The following is an 18,024-nucleotide window of genomic DNA, read 5'->3' on the forward strand; positions in this document are numbered from 1 at the left end:
ATACAAAATAATTTAATTATTATTTTCCCTTTGAATCTCAAATGTTAGTTTTTTTTTAAAGCATATTCCATTAGTGATGAAATAAAACGCAATTCATGGTATAAAGAGAAATTTTCAGTCAAAATTTTTCAAACAAGAAGTAAGCATATTACATTATACAATTAATCTGATTAAGAATATTTTGACAAATTAAATTTTTTTTTAAATAAATAACCTAATTCAAACAAAGTTTTAGAATATATATGTATTAAAAAAAAAAACAAAAAACATTGAGCTTTAAAATTTTCCGACAATCATTCAATTCAATTTAATATTTACATTGAAAGAAGTAAAAATAATGTCTGATTTACAAAATAGTTATAACAGAATTCAATCCCTTAAAAAAAAAAAAAAAAAAAAAAACTGAACGCAAATTGAGCAAAATACATGAAATTTTAAATGTATGAAGTGTAAAAGGTCAAATTACTATTTTTATTTTATTTACTTAAAAAAAATTAATGATTACAAATTTCTGAAAATACAGTGTTTTTTTTATATATTATAATTTCAAATTTTTTATGATAATTCTAAGATAAGGTGCATTTATAAATTTTGCAGAGGGCGCACCTAAGTCTATATACGCTACTGCATAGTAGCATATTATTTAAATTAAGTTTTTTTTTTTTTCTTTTCGTAGGAAATACTCGCAATAAATATCAACTTTATTTTAAATAAACTATAAATTATTAAATACGTATGAAAATTAGAACAAATGTCTCTTGAGTGCTGCAACATGAGGCTGGTGGAATGATTGTGACTTTAAAAAGTATTCTCGAAGGTCACGGAATTATACAGGATATTATCTGGCAGACGTTTTATGGCAATGAAAAATTTGGGATATTTATAATCTTCGGAATCAACAAATGCGCTTTCAAGAATTTTCTCTGGAATTTATAGATTTCCTTTATAAAAGAGGAAAGAGAATTGTAAAAATAAATAATAAAAAATATATTTTTTAAAAAGTAACTAATGCTATGTTAAACTTGATTTCGATTATAATACAGAGATATGTTACCAGAGGATTTAGATATATGTTCTGGGCAATCGATGTTCAGATAGAGGAGATAGATAATATAACCTAGATAGATGTTCTGGGCGGTCGATGTTCAGATAGAGGACATAGACAATACAATTTTGATACATGTTCTGGGCAATCGATGTTCAGATAGAGGAGATAGACAATACATTTTTGATATATGTTCTGGGCAATCGATGTTCAGATAGAGGAGATAGACAATATATTCTAGATAGATATTTCTGGGCGGTAGATGTTCAGATAGAGGACATAGACAGTACAATTTTGATACATGTTGTAAAATGTTCAATACAATCACTGATCTCGAGGTTCTGAAACCGTTTATGTTCCAAGTCTATTTATTTGTGTTCTTTACATTAAGAAAAAATAAAACAAAAACACTTATGAAAACTTCAAATTTATTTATAATTGTTTGAAAAATAATGAATTGTATCACAATTATCGCAATTTAAAATAAATATTTTCCCTATTTTTATAGAAAGAAATTTACAAATAATTTACATCTTAAAAGAAATGCTTAATTACATTGTGCTATAACAAAGCACCAAATAAATATAAATATTACTATATTGAATTAAAATAAATAAGGTGGTAATCTTTTAAAAATAAAATTAATACATGTACTATAATTTCAAAGGGTTTTGTTCAATGCTTACAAGAAATGGAAATGGAAGAATATACATATACACAATTTAAACAATGACAAAGAAACTTTCTTGGCTAGTTGAAGTTCCTGTAAAGAGTAAAAAAGTAATTATTAGTAATAAGTACTAAGTAAATACAATAGTATACATAAATCTATAATACTCTAAATGCAATTTTATTCCATTCTAATTTACTAGTTTCATATACGAGGTTCAATTGATATTAATTACTCACATCTAAAATAATTTGCAAACCAAAAATCATCTCGAAGTGTAATATTTTATTAGAAAATATGATTTTAAATGTTAAAAAGATAACAATTTTGCACATTTTGGTCTGTACGTTCAGATGAAATTCTTCATGATCTCCAGATTTTTTGCCAACTCCAGTAAACTGTAATTAGTCAAGAAATTGACGCGGTATGTAAAAATTGACTACACGTGGTTTAAATTATAGTTTAATACTATAAATACAAGTTTCTCGTTTGTTACGTATTAACTAAAAGGTACGTTATAGTCTCACAGTGGACAGATTGTAAAGACACGGTTCTCAGCAGAACACCGAAGTCAAGCATCACTGACTGAGGTCATTGAGCTTGTGGGTGACCACTTTGATCAGTCTAAGTAGGTGCCGAAGATGCGCGGTATCGGTCTTTGTAAAACTGTTCTACCGTAATGTTGCACCTCGACTTCGCACGCAAGTCGTCTGATTTTCAAAGCGGGGGAGCCATCCACTATGCTGATGATCAAAGTTGTGATGTCATGTCTTCAGATCATCCTCAGGGGTGCTTCTCAGACCGTCGCCAAAAGCGCGTTGTTCATTTGTAGAGCTACGTAAATAAAGTGCTACTACTATTCAAATATTATACACGAGAATTGATGATTTGGGCCTTTCTGCCCCTTGCTATTAAATCCATACATAAATTTTTTTTTAAATTTAATTATTTTTAAAATTTCTCAGCAGGGGAGTTAAGTGGCTTATGTATGCCGTAAACTTAGGTCAAATATCTGATTAAAGCAAATCGAAAGCAAAAACTAAGCAAATAGAAATCTATTTAAGCTGCTTACGTAGTATTTTAATCGACGTAAAGACATTCTCCAGAGTTTAGAGTAATATCTAAGACCATCATCATAGTAAAGATATGGAGCTTAATAAAATAAAAGAAGTTTTAAATTTTATGCTCTTACCTTTTTAACCTCTGTAGTAAGCTTGTTCTAGTTCATCATGAAGCTTAGGGTCATAGGGGCCAACTCCATGAGGACCATGGTATAAACCATGGGGGCGGTGTACAGTGTATTTCTGAACCGGATAGTGATCCAACACGGCAGGATGATGGACGCTCTGTACGGATAACACTGGATGATATTTTACAGGATAGTGAGATACAGAGACTGGATGCAGTTCTAAGTCGGATTCCGTTAAAACCACTGATTTGTGGTGGGGTGCTTCATAGATAGAAGCACAGGCTAATGTAGCCATAGACAGTAACACCTTAAATGAAACACATGTTTTAGTTGATAGCAAAAGAGAAAAAAGTGAGGTATCACCAATAAGAGCATAAGTGTGTTACTCTATATTACAACGTAATCAATTTTCATCAGTATTAAAGATATTTTTCACGTTCAGAAAAATAAGAATAATTTACTTACTGGTTGATATACGTATGAAAAATATTAATGAAACATAACATAATTTTTTTTTAAAAATTGAAATTAAATGAAAAATAAAATTCAAGACAAAAAATATGCTAGTAAGTCATTTTAAAAATAAATTAACTCTAAGAACTATTTTAATAACTTGCAATTTTAAAAAAATGCAAATTATTACAAAATTTGGTTGTTGACAAAAACTATGTCAACTTATGGATCTTTTTCTTGTTTTTTTTTGTTTTTTTTGGCAAATTCCATTTCACCTCCATTACTAAATTAAAATTTAAAGTATGTAAAAAGTGAGTGAGCTCAGACAAATTTAGAGTAAGCCATAAAGCTTGAAGGGAAAAAAAAACTCAATTTAAAATATCAAAATGCAAACAAATTAATGGAAGAGAACTTAACCGTGGCGTAATACTAAATTATCTTCTTATAATTTATTTTTATTTCGATATTTTGAAAATTTCTTTACAGTATTTGAAACTTCATGCATTAGTCTATGTTTGTCTGAACTCACTTTTTTAAATTTATAAATTAGTTATTATAAGTTTATTAATATATGATTAATTTATTTTATGATCATTTATTTTAAATTAGTAATAAATTAGTTCAGGTGAGACAGTATTTGCGATGAAAAGTTATGTGATAGAGCGTCCTCTTAAGTATTTTCATCTCTAAATTGCGTCGAAATCATGTAGAACACACAAAATTTGATAAAAGTTTTTAATGCAAGACATGATTTTGATGCAAACGTAACTCACTACAGAAAATGTTTATTGCTCAGGGGCAAAAAATAGGCTTGTCAGTATCGTATACCTAAAAAAAGACAAAAGATGCACGAGAAAAAGATGTAGAAGTGCGGAAATGTTGAATCGAATTGTCGAAAATTAAATTAAATATCACCTTTATTTATGAATAGAAACATTTATGTAAATAATAGTTTTTTTTAAAAAGTAGAAAAAATAAATAAAATGTATAAACTTATCGCAAAATACTGAGGCAATTAAGTCCCATTTAATTACAAATAAATAAAATTTAATTTTATTCCTTCTTTAATAATTTTATTTCAATTATAAATGACTTTTGCGTAAATAAGAAAAAAATTAAATTAAATATTTTAAGTAAGTTATTAATTCAAGAAAAAACAATTTAAATACGGATTGCAAGTACAATCGAATAACTAAGTAGTACAAGGATACATGTTAAAAGATAATTTGAAATCTCTCAAATTTTGGAGTTTTAGAACAAGTTATGGTCCACTATAAGAAATATAACATTAATATACTTTTCCAAATCTCAAAATAAGTCAATTTTTACCAGAAGTTTTTTGCAAATAGTTCCCTGATGTGAAGAATCACCGACTATTTGGGAATAGCTTTGCGATTTGAAGAATCTCCTTTTCTTAGGAACAGCTCCCGGATGCTCTCGGAAAAATTAGAACGAAGCATTCCGATTTAGCAACAAAATGTTGAAAGCAACAAAATGTCGCTTTCTAACACTTCACTATTGAGTTTCTTAATCAATAGCGACTTGTAATTGGTTAACGTTTTTCTTCAAAATATTTTGACTGTCAAAAGATAATTTATTTCTTGAAAAAATTTATTAATCTTTTCACAACTTAAGTCATAGATGTTAGCAAACAATCCGCATTCTCTAAAACCTTTTATTTAATTCGCTGCTCACTTTGCAAGTCTAAAAATTTTAAACCTTCCCTGCGATAATAATAATAATAATATACAAATGAATAAAATAATTTTCCCCATTTCGAATCTTTTAATATTTTGGTTAAGATACTTTCTTATAACCAGGCCTTTATATTATTGAAAATCACAGTTTTTTTAGAATATATAGGAAACAAAAATTTCCTGAATATTATATTAAAAAAAAAGTGTATAATAAATGATATCGCTTATGAATGTAATTAAGTCGACTTACAATCCATTGCATACATTTTAGTACAGTCAAATACTAAGTAAAACATGTTCCAAAATTATATCAGAAATGTATAAGTTATATTTTAACGATATGGTATTCGAGGTTATTATATTTTGATAATATCTCTTTGAGTTATTGAATAAGGGAGAAATGACATAATTAATACATATAAATTTAAACCTTAGTTAAACCTAAGTTTTAAATAATTTTTGGATCAAAATGTATCTATATGTATATTTCAAGAAAAAAAAAATGAAATTGCTTATAATTTCATTAATGCAAACCAGTTTTCACAATATATCTTGTAATTTTTTTTCCTTTATATCTTTTTAACCGTTAATAACTTTCTGTAATATTTTGTAAGAGTTTTCAAGCATAGGATTCATTCAAAATACTGCATAGCATTTTTTATTATTTATATGAAATTAATTTTTTTTCATTCTTAATTAATTATATGAGTTTGCTTATTAATTATGTGAAATATGTTTCCAGCATTAAAATCAGTTACTCTTCCTAACATTTATCAAAACATTTCGAGTTTAAATACGATAAAGTTAAACATTCATAACAGAGTTCGAAAAAACCCGGGTTCTTAAGAAAAAAATCTAGCCTCTGTGGAGTTTTTTTCATGAAAAAACCCAACTTTGCCCAGAAAGAAAATTTTTTTTTTCTTCGGGTTTTTTCATCAAACGTAGGACTTGATTTATCATAAGGCCTGAGAAGTTCGGGTTTAAGGCACCAAATATCTGGAGCGCCGAAATGGTTAAATAGTTTTTTTATATTTTTATGTGTGTTTTTCCATAAGAATTGTCTATTAGAATTATGAGTTGCTAAAATTTGAAATAAATACAAGCATAAACTAACTCTTCTGCTAAAATTGATTTTTATGGTTATAAAACTATACTAGTTGTGAATAGTTATATAATCAAATAGTTTTGTATTCATGGTTTTTTGACTATACCAGTTGTTAATGGTTCCAAAACCGTAAAGGTAAAAAAAATGTTCATAACCGTAAACTTTACTGTTATTTGGATGGACAGACTGGTATTTTACCGTAGTTTAAGAATGAAAATTTTAACAGTGCAGTAGATGGAAGCATGTTCAGACTATAATAGAATTTCTTAAAATAAATATATATATATATTAATAATCATATTTATAGTAAATATATATATTGTCTTATAAATATATATATTATTATTTTATAAATATAAAGCATTATTCTTTTAAAATACTCCTTACAGACAATTTCTTTTAAATGAAAAATTTATTTTCTTTGTCTAAAAATATCATATCCGTTTTGAAATATTGGATATATACAGTATATGTCTATTAATGTATTTCAACAAACCCTGAAGGGCTTCCCAAAGGTGCAGAAAATTGTAACAGCCTAATAATTCATAAGGCTTTGCACAGCTTTTTTTTTTTTTGCTGCAATAACTTTTACAAAATATTTTTAGCAAGTAAAGTCTGTATTTTGTTAAACTTTCTCTTAAGAAAAACAATTTATTTGATTTAAAAAAATTCTTAAATTAAGGAGCTTATGTGTTAAAATGATAGCAATAAAAGTATATTGAAATAGTAATATTTTACAATTATAATTTGAAAAGTGAAAAAATTTTTTTCGCAATAAATTTTTTTTTAGCATTTTATTTAATTAACTAGACCAAAAATTTCCTTAGGGCAGTCTGAATTTTTTCTGAACCTTGTTTGCGCAATCCGCCATATTCTGCATCTCAGGAATTTACCATCCAGATAAATTATGAGTAATAAGTAGAATGTGTATGCATATTGCACACATTTTTTTTTTATAGATAAGTAATGTATTTAGCAAAATTTTCAATCTTGTACTTTTTCTTACGTATTTAGTTAATTTATATTAAATCATATTATTATTAATATAAATTAACTATTAATCATATTAATGATTAATTTAAAGTCAGATTAGTGAAGTTTTACTTCATATAATGTTGCATAAAAAGACATTAACTTGATAATTTCAAAGAACAATTTAGTGTGATAACTGAAAAAAAGAAAAGAAAAAAGAAACCCGAACTTGGTGAATATTAAGATGGTTTTTTTTAAGTGGGCCTAATCTGAAAAAACCCGACTGGGTTTTTCTGGGCTACCTCCATTTTTGCGAACCCTGATTTATAATAATTATAAAACTATTTATAATTTTAATACGATAAGAAAAGAAATACACATTTATTTTATTAATGTGATTAGAAATATTTCAGTTTAAGATAAATAAGATAAAAAGTGAACACAGATAATAAGATAAAAAGTTTGAATAAAATAAAGTAAACACCCTTAGTATTTAGAAACAATTATAGTTTTAATAAGATAAGAATGAAAATTTACATGCATTAGAAGCATTTATAGTTAAATTAGATAAAATTTAAAAAAAAAAAAAATTAAATAGAATTATTTATAATTTTAATAAGATAATCAATGTACATCATGTAACTAAAAGCGTTTGCATTTTATTAAGATAAAAATGAACACTTATAATTATACCGAACATTTATTATCTGATTATGTTGAACCGGGTTCGAACAATAATAATAATTAACTTAAACCAAGCTTTTAGAGTATATAACTTGTTTAAAACCAATAAATGCACTATGAAAATTTTAAACTTACCAAAACTTTCATTATTTAGAGAGGAGCAATAACTGATGAAGAAAACTCAGCTTCTGAATATTTAATTAGAACACTTCACCCCTATATACCCGATCAAATCTTTAGCCTAGGGGTTGGCCACGCCTTCTTGCTGACCTGTTCCACGCAACAACCTTAATCAAAAAAGGATGGACATCTCTGTGAAGAGTGGGAAAAAGTGATTTGCAAGTAAATGAATTCTTAAATCGAGAGCAAATGTCGATATCAGAAGTCTTTTTTAAAATAAGTGAGATAAATTTTGTAATGAGATGCATTGAAAAGAAATTTCTTCAACTGGATTAAGTAAGTAAAAGTGAAGGTTACGAAGGTAATAGGGAACTAGGTTAAAGTTTTATAAGAGTTTAAGAAAGTGATTAAATATAGTTTGAATTCTTTTTTTTTAGATGTTGCCGTCTATTTTTAAAATCCAAAAACAGAACTGTTTTTTTTTCTTCTTTGAAATTTTAATTTCACTCTTTACTTTTAATAAATTTATGTCTTTTTACCACATTGATTTTGAAAAACCTTTAAATTAGTTTAAAATGTGAATATCTATGAATCATAGAAAACTAAATGATTAAAATGGATTAAGTACAAACTTAAATACTATATTATTCAGTTATATCAAAATAAAACAATTTGTTTAATTTAATGAGAAATTGAACAATCAAGAGCTTGGTTTTATTTTATAGTAAATTTGGATCACAATTCATCATGTATTTCAACACAAAGGAGCGTCTAAATTTGACATGACAAATTATCATTATTTAATGCAAATGGAACGTTTATAAAACCATAAATCTAATTAACAAGGAAAGACTAAAAATTTAAAGGGTATTAATCACTTTGTATTACGATTACAAAGAAGCATATTTTTTTTTGAGGGTGGAATTGGAATTTTTTTTACAATTTTCTTTCTTTTTGCTGTATTCGGCTTTTAAAATAATTTCTATGCGTGACCCATTTTCATTATAATTAAATCAAAAACTGTTCTGCCACCATTTCCATCAGTGTGTTTATAATCAGCTCAAGGATAATTCATATAAAACTAAAGAGCCGTGCTGGCTCTGGGGATAGAGCTGTGGTTATCAACTGGCGGGCAGCGGGCCGCATTCGGCCAGTGAAGCGTTTTTCAGTAGACCGCAAACTAAAATATATTAGTTGTCATTTTTTTTGGACAATTTTAGTAAGAAATCTACATGGGTTTAAAATACGTTTCTTTCGTTAAAAAAACCCCCCTAATTTCTTCGTTTCTGTGAAATTTATTGTACCAACGGTGCAAAAAAATTTATTTTTCAGGTTTTACACCCAAGAAAATATTTATTCTAATACAAAAATAATTGTGTGTGTTGCTCTTTTTTATTTCGTTTTTTTCTTGTATTTTGTGAATATAATTTAGCATGTGCGTATCAGAAGTTTTCTCGAAGAAATTCTCCGATTTAACTTTTTGAAACCACTAATTTTGGACGAAATTATTTACATTTGTAAGTTTTAAAACGCATAAAAGAGGTAATGAATATGTTTTGATAAATGAATATCAGGTAATTAATATCAGGTTTTGATAAAGTTGCGGCCCGCTATTTGACTAGTGTTTTTAATTGCGGCCCGGCCTCATGTAAGTTGGAAAAGCCTGAGTTAGAGCGTTCGTCTTTCAATGAGGTGAACCGGGTTCAAATCCTAGCGATGGTCGGTCGATACGAATTCCGCACCCGGCTTCCAACGACCACACTGCTGACGTAAAATATCCTCAGTAGTGGAAGGTTCATGGGTTAGAGTCTCTTTGTGAGCTTGGAATTCCCTTGTCTTTTGAATTAGGTACAGAATTACAAGACTACTGAGTTGATCATTAGTAGTCGTTAACTCAAAATTTGGTCTGTTGTTCAACGACTGTTATAGTTTAAATAAAATAAAACAATATAGACTAAAATAAAATAAAACTAGAAAATTTGAAATGCTATAAGCTTTGAATGCATTATTAAAGAGGTGGCAGACAAGCTCCCACCCCCCTCTATTGCGCTTTTGGTCTGCATTAGCATATATGATTGATACTGAAACTTATACAATAGAGCAACGGTTCCCGAATTATTATGGCTACGAAACTTTAACTGATCAAACATCCTTTGATGGAACACCAAATATATAAATAAAATTTATTAACAGCTGTAAACATACTAACCGAAGAAAGACTACCAATTATTTCGATAATATTTAAGAAATATTAATATTCTTTAAAAAATATTAATATTATTAATATTTTTTTTTCAATAATCGTTTTATTCATAAGACTCTGGAAAATAATAGGAGTTACGTCAAACAGTTGAATTCGCAGACCTGGAGTAGGTTGTACCTAGTCTAGTTCTAAATTTGTTTTTGGGGGTCAAAATGAATAAAATTATAGTTTTCGAAAAAGAACTTTCATAAACGCTGAGAATGGTTATCAAAGAAACATTACTCTTGAATTTGGTCATTTTACTTTGAATGGAAAAGTTCGACGAGAAATACTAATAAAATTTTTCTTATAAATTATGCTATTTGTTTTTTTTTTTACTGGCATTTTACAAAATAGTTAAAAATAATTTTACAAAAAGAACCAAAATGTCAAATAAATTATAGTTTGATGTTTAGATATACATAGAATTACAGGTTTCAAAAATTATTACTGATTTAAAAAAATTAAACTCTCGGAACCTTGGTGATCTTTCCACAGAACCTAGAGTTCCGCAGAGCACTATTCGTTAGAGTATATTCAAATGTTCTATGGTAAAATATTTTTAAAACTTCGATATTTTTATTCAAACAATTTTGTTCAGCTTTAAGGTTTTTCAAACACTGTATTAATTTAAATTTCAGGATATTTTGTATGCACAGATTAAATTTTTTTTTCTTACTTATTATATATTAACAAGTGGTTTTAATTGTTTAAGACACGTAAATTAGTATCACCCATTTCTCGTAACGCTCTTTGTTGTGATTTATTGGTAATCCTGAATGTTAATAAACCAAAGTTAAATCTATAATGTGGAGTTTATTTCAAACTTAACAATTAATTTGGAGCGAATAAGTTAGTAATGAGTTAAAACATTGGCGTACATAATCTTAGGTGCGCTCCTATCTTAAACTTGAAATAAAAAAAATTAGAGTTATAATATGAAACATGAACACTATGGCGAAGAGACATACGAGACTTATTAATTTTATTTAAATTTAAGATAATGAAAATTATAATAGCGATGAAAAGGGGAAATTTTGAAAAGGTACTGAATTTAAACATTGTATACAATAATCATAGAACGTAACTCACTATCTTACAATAATATTCAAAGTTTAGTTAAGGATTATTATTATTTATTAAGCGAATTTAAAAGAAAACTTATAAAAAACATTTTTATTAGTGTCATTTTTGGGGGGTATGCCGGCTCAAACATCGTGAGTCCGCCCTCCCCTACGCAGCAGGGGCGCTGTTTACGCCATTTAGATTAAACATTGTAAGTAACAGAGCCTTCACGAGAGAAAAACAAAATAAAATTTAAAAAAATGCAGGGTGTTTAAAATTTTACAGTCCCAAAACATTGCGCAATTATTTTTATATAGTATGATTACACTTTTATCCGTTAGAGCGAACTCTCATGCTGTTTACGAGGTTGACAAATGCTGCGGAGCAATAGATTTAAGGCTGTTTTCTCCTCCCGCAAGATTTCTGGGAGAGGACTGAGAACTGCAATAGCTCTGTCAAAAACATTCCACACATGCTGGATCGGGTTATGGTTTGGATATCTAACTGCCCTTGCCATTCTCTGAATATCTTAGGTTTCAAGGTATCCAGTTTTTTATTGTTGCGAATAGTCATCCAGAAAGATGAACTAGGGACCGCCAGCGCATCTGAAAAATTATAATCCTTAGCTCCATTCTATTTATATCTCAGAGAAGTCAGGATGCGGTATAGATAAGCTCGCCAGAACTGGTGCAGGCAACATCAATCCTGGACACAGGCTTAGCGGGGCAATTATTAACAAGTACTGATTCAGTCTGTACAGTGATTCTTGACATGTACAGACAACCAAGAACACGGCACCATCTCTTCACCAACATGGAAGAGGGCCATTCGGGAAATCAATGAGTTATGGCTTGAGAAGAAGACATGGTGAACGATTTCACAGATCTGTGAGTCTTTCGCAGAAGCATCCTGACTTCTCTGATATCTATGCAATGTTGTTCAAAAGCGCAGTCGGTCTTAAGTTCAAATTTTTTTTTTCTGTTTTTGTTATATGATCAAAATGCCTAGATATAAATAGTAAAAATATCTTATTTGGTTCCACTATTGAGATGCTAAAAAATAATTATAAATATCTGTAATTAACAATTTTAAAACTTTCTTTCCTAGTGAATAAGTTTCTAAGGCACTGAGCTGCACTTAATATTCTTATGCATTATTGAGAGTTATTTACTTAAAGGAATTATAATAAACATATATTACAATGCAATTAATTTTAGAAATGTAGTAAGGACAAAATTTAAACTAGTCAACCCTACAAAAGAAATATAAATTTTCTTCTCCCCATTTGGCAATGTTGTTATCGTCAACCATTAAGGCAGAGGGGGTACGATTGTTCTTGTTTTCCAGTGGCGCTATCTATGGTCAAGAATTTTATGGCTTCTGCCACACCCATTTATAGGACGGACCCATTCATACATCCACAGACAGATCGTAATTTTTATATGAACCAGAGAACAATCAAACTCCAATTCAGTAACCACTGAGGTATTGACTTACTATGGAAAAATGGAGGACTTTGTGATCTGACATATTTATCGTGCACCAGTCACCATTTACTACGTGGGGAGTCTTCGGCTGGCTGGATTCAAACTCCCTTTTTAAGCACGCTGCTCACCAGAATATCTCAGCCTCCCATTATGCAATGAAAAAAATAATATGCACATTTTCAGACACAGCATAAAAAAATTTATAAATATTTATTAAAAAATATACATCCTAAAAACATTAAAAATCACATAATTTTTTTTACGTTGCATTCAGAGTACTTTGAGGTAGGTTAACTTTAAAAACTTCATAATGATGATTGAGTCCATTTTGTAAATGCAATTTCCAGTGACTACCCAATGCTCCACAGGAAGTTTCAGTAGCATAAAACACTCTATGAATTCTTGAATGAACTAATGCCATTGCACACCTATTGAAATATAAAATGGATGAATGTTTCTTTTTCCAATCAATATTGAAAGTGTTTTTTGAAATTTTTTTCATCAAGGAAAAAAAAAATTTAATAATTTAAGTGCCTAAGGCTTACATTTCTGTGAGGAATGATTAATACTGCCAGCTTAAATTTAGTCAACACACTATTATTACTTTTCCTGCACTAACTTTAAATTTTTTTTAATATTAATTCTAGCAAAAGAATGTAAAGAGCAAAATTGAGTTTCTAGAATATTAAAAATTGAGCTTGGCTATTTTTTTTAAAAAAAAACTTTTACAAACACAGAAAAAATATCAAAAAAAAAAAAAAAAAAAAAAAAAAAAAAACATGGTACAGGAATAAGAAATAATTGAAACATGTTTTGTTAATGCAATGCTTTGCATATGCTAAGTTAAAAGTAGTTATACATTTTTTTGGTTGTTCAAGTAATTCAAGATATTAAAAAAAGGTTCTAAAAAAATTATGATTAACAAAATACATTTGAACTATAAAATTCCTGATATATATGTAAGAAAGAAAAGAAAGTATTTAACTGTGCACTTATTCGCAGAATTATACACTTATTAAAAAAAAAAAATTGAGGAAATACTTAGGCGGCCTGAGATTGGACACCAAAGCCTGAGCTGGAAAAATTGAAATACACTGAACAGGATTGAACTATCATGAATAAGTGTTGTAAACTTACAGCAGTAATAATTTTAACGTACCATAAAAAACCCCATTATTTTACAGGATGAGAAGGCCTCCAAAAAACAGTCTTAAATAAATATGGTTGATTGTTTGAAACTTAGCCATGGAAATATTAATATATATATATATATATATATATATATATGCGTGTGTGTGTATGTATGTAGTGCTCTTCTCTCAATTTCCTGCATAACTTTCGAGCATAGTCTTGCTTAATTCATTATAATAGATGAAAGTTAATTTTCTAATAGTTGTTATTCTGATTATTAATTTGCAGTCATATTTTAATATCCTTTTTTATAAGGATGACAACATACTAATTTTTCTAGGCTTTATTGAGGAAAAGAATAAGGAAATCTATTTACAAATTATGTACATGTGGAGCAGAGCTCCAGGACACAACTTTACCGTCTCATTTCTAAAAGATACGCTTTTTTAAGTGTTCCATACAATATTTCGTTCATGTCATGTGATCTTTAAAATCTAGACCCTTTTTCTAGAAGCAGCGCCGTAAGATCTTAAGACCAGATGGAGATGAATCAATATTTCAATATAGTTCTTGATTTTAATGGGAACTCGGCTTCTTTAAGATATTTTACTGCGCGGTATGGACTCATTTTATAGATAAAGATTTCATCGCTATTCAATGAAACTTAAAATATACGTGAAGAGCTAAGTTAAGTATGTGAAGGAGATTATTTAATGTTCTCATAAACCAGATAAGCTTGTCTGCAGATAAGACATTTCTTTTTAAGTTTAGTCTCAAAAAATCCTTTTAATTTCATTAAGCTAGTATTTTAGATGTTACATATATATATTGAATACTATATATACTTAATAAAAAACAAGATTTTTTGTAAATGACACAACAGAATTTTCTACATAAATTTGAAAAAAGTGTATTAAAAAGAAATATTTCTCAAGAATATTAAGAAAGAAGTACATCTTAGGTTTTGCAATTTGAAGCAGAAAAAAAAAGTTCCTTACATAATGCATGGCTCTCTTGAAACATAAAGGTCATATTTTGTGCATAAATACGGAAGGGATGATTTAACATCTTTAGATTTTAAGAGGGTTAGTTCAGCAATTTTTTTCTCTTCATCAGCTTTATCATAAGTTAAAGAACGAACATGCTCACCTACACAAAGAAAAAAAAATCTGCAATACAAATAAATATAGTACTTTAATTTACAAAAAAAAAGAGCAACATTTTATAAATTAATAACGATTGACAATATTACTACAGTGAAAAGATGTTCATTGTAAATGAATGAAATATAATTGTTTAATATCTGATATAAAGCTCTTTAAGAACTTCAAAGCTAGTGTTCAAATCAAGTACAATTTATTTCTGAATAACAGGGGATACATTTTAAAATTAAGTTTGTGCATTTTCTTCAAAATTCAAAATCCATATGTAAGCTGAAATGGAAAAAAAAAGTCACATTTTTGTACCTATATTTGCTATTTGGATAACATATTTTTCTTTTTCTATTAAGATTACATACAGAACAAAAAAGATTAAACAAAATATATATATATATATATATATATATATATAAATATATATATATATATATATATATATATATATATATATATATATATATATATATATATATATATATATATAATGTATTTTTCTTTTTCATTCTCTCTTTGAATTATTTACAGTATTTTATTATTATTTCTTGTGTATATATTGAACTTCTTTGATGACTAGGCAGATCCTTACTTTGCTTTCTTCTTCTTTTTTTTTAAAAATGAATAAATAAAAAATTAATTTACATAGAAGATATGACCTCTTTAGCAAAAGTATGAAAAACTCTTTATTTTTTTAAAACAAAATACATGATAATGCAAGTTTGCAATTTGTCATGTAGCCACAGAAAAAAATTAGCAATGCAAGAAATTCTTTAAATAAAACTTTGAAATGATGAGGGAAACATTTTTTCTAATTATCATAAGCCATAAAGACACAGCGTAAATTAAATTTATTTCACAACTGAAAATTTATTTTTTAGTCAGAATTTATTTTTATTATTTGTGTTTTGGAAAATAATAATTTTAATACTATGCTTTCCACATCATTATCATCACATTTATAATTAAAACATATATTATTCAGTAAATTTTTTCTCCTGGTCTAAATGATATTGCTATTATGCAATAACTGAATAATGCATTTTTATTTTGTTTATTGCTTCCTTTAAAGGTGATTTCCAATTATCTACCTTCACTAAAAATTATTGTTTATCAAAAAATGTTATAAATATTAAAAGCAGAACTCTAATACCCTTATTGATACAAAGAGGTAAGTATCCTCTCCAATTTAAAGTGAGAATGACAGACATATAGTAGATAACCCCTTCACAACAGCAAGATTGTAATCTTTCACTCCTTTTCTTAATAAAAAAAATATATTAATTCATTTATAAGTTAAATTAATAGCAGGGATGAAACATTCAAGAACTTCATATGCTTCTTACTTTTACCCCTCTTTCGTTCTCTCGAGGCAGAATAATTGATTCTCAATCTAAATGGCCTAATTTTTTCTTAATATTTTCACATCTTTAAAATTTGGTAACCTTATTTTGAGGACAGATGTATTTGTATTGCACCTAACTAGAGAGAAAAGGTAATAGAAATCTGGTTATCTACACAATTATTGATACTAATGATTTAAGTCATCAATAAAATATTGCATTGATTATCAGCAATAACAAACACTGTTAAAAGTTATAGATTATGACCACAATTGTTAACACTGGGTCAAGGGGGGATCGAACCCAAGATCTTTTTATAGGCTGTGCTTACAACTGGTGGATGTACATGTAAAATAATACTTATGTCAGAATTGAGTTTTAACATAAAAAGTAGGCAAAAAATACTGAGTAACAGCAGAAGTAAAGTTGGAAGGAAGAAAAAACTTACTGTTTATGTTCCAAGATTCAACTCCACCTTGTCCTTTTGCAACTAATTCAATAGCAACCATTACTGCATGTTGAAGAGGGTGGTGTTGTCTACAATCATGTGAAACAGCAACAACATTTGAATTAACAGGATCAACAATTACACAGCCAACATTTTCCTAAAAAGGCAAACATTTGTTTTATTATTATTACAGACCAAATTTTAGGTTAGACATTTATTTTAGTTGAAATAAAGTCGTGTAATTTTGTAAACACTAGTTGGCACCATCGAGCCAAAACTCTTAAATTCCAAAGCCACAATAGAATGGAAGAGACTAGTTTAATATTACACATACATGTCACTTTGACAAAATTTTTTAATTGAATTAAAGTAAGATACAATAATTAAACACTAAATCTCTACAGCTTGCAAAAATATTAGCATCCAGTGCAATAATTAAAATAATTGAAAGATTATTTCAAAATGACATCAGACTCTTTAGCCACATAACCTTCCAAAAGATGGAAAAATATGAATCTTCTGTTAAAATTTTAGAATTATATAAATAAATTATTAGTATAAAGGAAATTGAAATTATAACTTAATTGATTTAATAACTTAAGAATTAATTTGAATTTAAAAAAAAGTAAGTTAAGATACTTTTTGTCATCTGGATTAAGAGTTAAATTTAAAAACTAATTTAAAATTTAAAAAGTGGGATGCAATACTCATCTTGAAATGTAAGAATAGGCAACTTTAAAAAAATAATAATATTTTTTGTCAATAGTATTTGCTAAACTGAACTACACATTGCAAAAAGAAAAAAAAATCTTCAATTTGATAAATTAAAAACTATGATAAAAAATAGTAGAAGCTTTTTAAACTATCAAATAATAAAAACAAACAAATAAAAAGAAATGAATAAAAAGAAATAAATACATAAAATTTAATATTTGTTAAAAAAATTGTATTTAAATTTCGTTTCCTGCTTCAAAAAAATAAATAAATAAAAAATAAATGACTAATTATTATTTAATTTGAAAAATTGAGATCTAACAGCCAGTAAGATTACAATAATGAGTTTCCTCAAACTAACTTTTTTTATTTTATTTAAAGAATAAGGATATCATTAATGTATTCTATGAATCTCAAAAATTAATTTATTATTTACTTTCGATTGCACATTTTTAATAAGTCCTTGAATTTATACTAAATGTTGGAATTCATTTTCATTTCAAAG

The 18,024-nt window shown here is 27.5% G+C and overlaps 2 protein-coding genes across 5 annotated transcripts in view; both read right to left on the reverse strand.

The window, feature by feature from the left end:
* Positions 1-1,456: 1,456 nt before the first annotated feature.
* Positions 1,457-8,090, reverse strand: LOC107440134 (uncharacterized). Its single transcript, XM_087158482.1, has 3 exons — positions 7,951-8,090; positions 2,908-3,211; positions 1,457-1,808 (listed from the first exon to the last, which is right to left on the reverse strand). The coding sequence occupies exons 1-2, from the start codon at positions 7,960-7,962 to the stop codon at positions 2,912-2,914; spliced, it is 312 nt and encodes a 103-aa protein (XP_087014608.1). The 5' UTR covers positions 7,963-8,090; the 3' UTR covers positions 1,457-1,808; positions 2,908-2,911.
* Positions 8,091-12,922: 4,832 nt separating this feature from the next.
* The window catches only part of LOC107449331 (tRNA-specific adenosine-34 deaminase regulatory subunit adat3), a 28,820-nt gene continuing 23,718 nt past the window's right edge, over positions 12,923-18,024 (reverse strand). For 3 of the 4 annotated variants that reach the window (XM_043040477.2, XM_043040475.3, XM_087159297.1), the window contains exons 7-9: positions 16,806-16,962; positions 14,859-15,009; positions 12,923-13,157 (exon numbers count right to left, since the gene is read on the reverse strand). In XM_043040477.2, the coding sequence (XP_042896411.2) occupies positions 12,989-13,157; positions 14,859-15,009; positions 16,806-16,962 (477 nt within the window). In that variant the 3' untranslated portion in view covers positions 12,923-12,988. Of the gene's footprint in view, positions 13,158-14,858; positions 15,030-16,805; positions 16,963-18,024 lie in introns of those variants that run through there. The other variant, XM_043040478.3, reaches the window with a different exon arrangement.

Source organism: Parasteatoda tepidariorum, chromosome 3 (genome assembly GCF_982258835.1).
Source record: "Parasteatoda tepidariorum strain Cologne lab strain chromosome 3, Ptep-v5.0, whole genome shotgun sequence".
Lineage (NCBI taxonomy): Eukaryota > Metazoa > Arthropoda > Arachnida > Araneae > Theridiidae > Parasteatoda > Parasteatoda tepidariorum.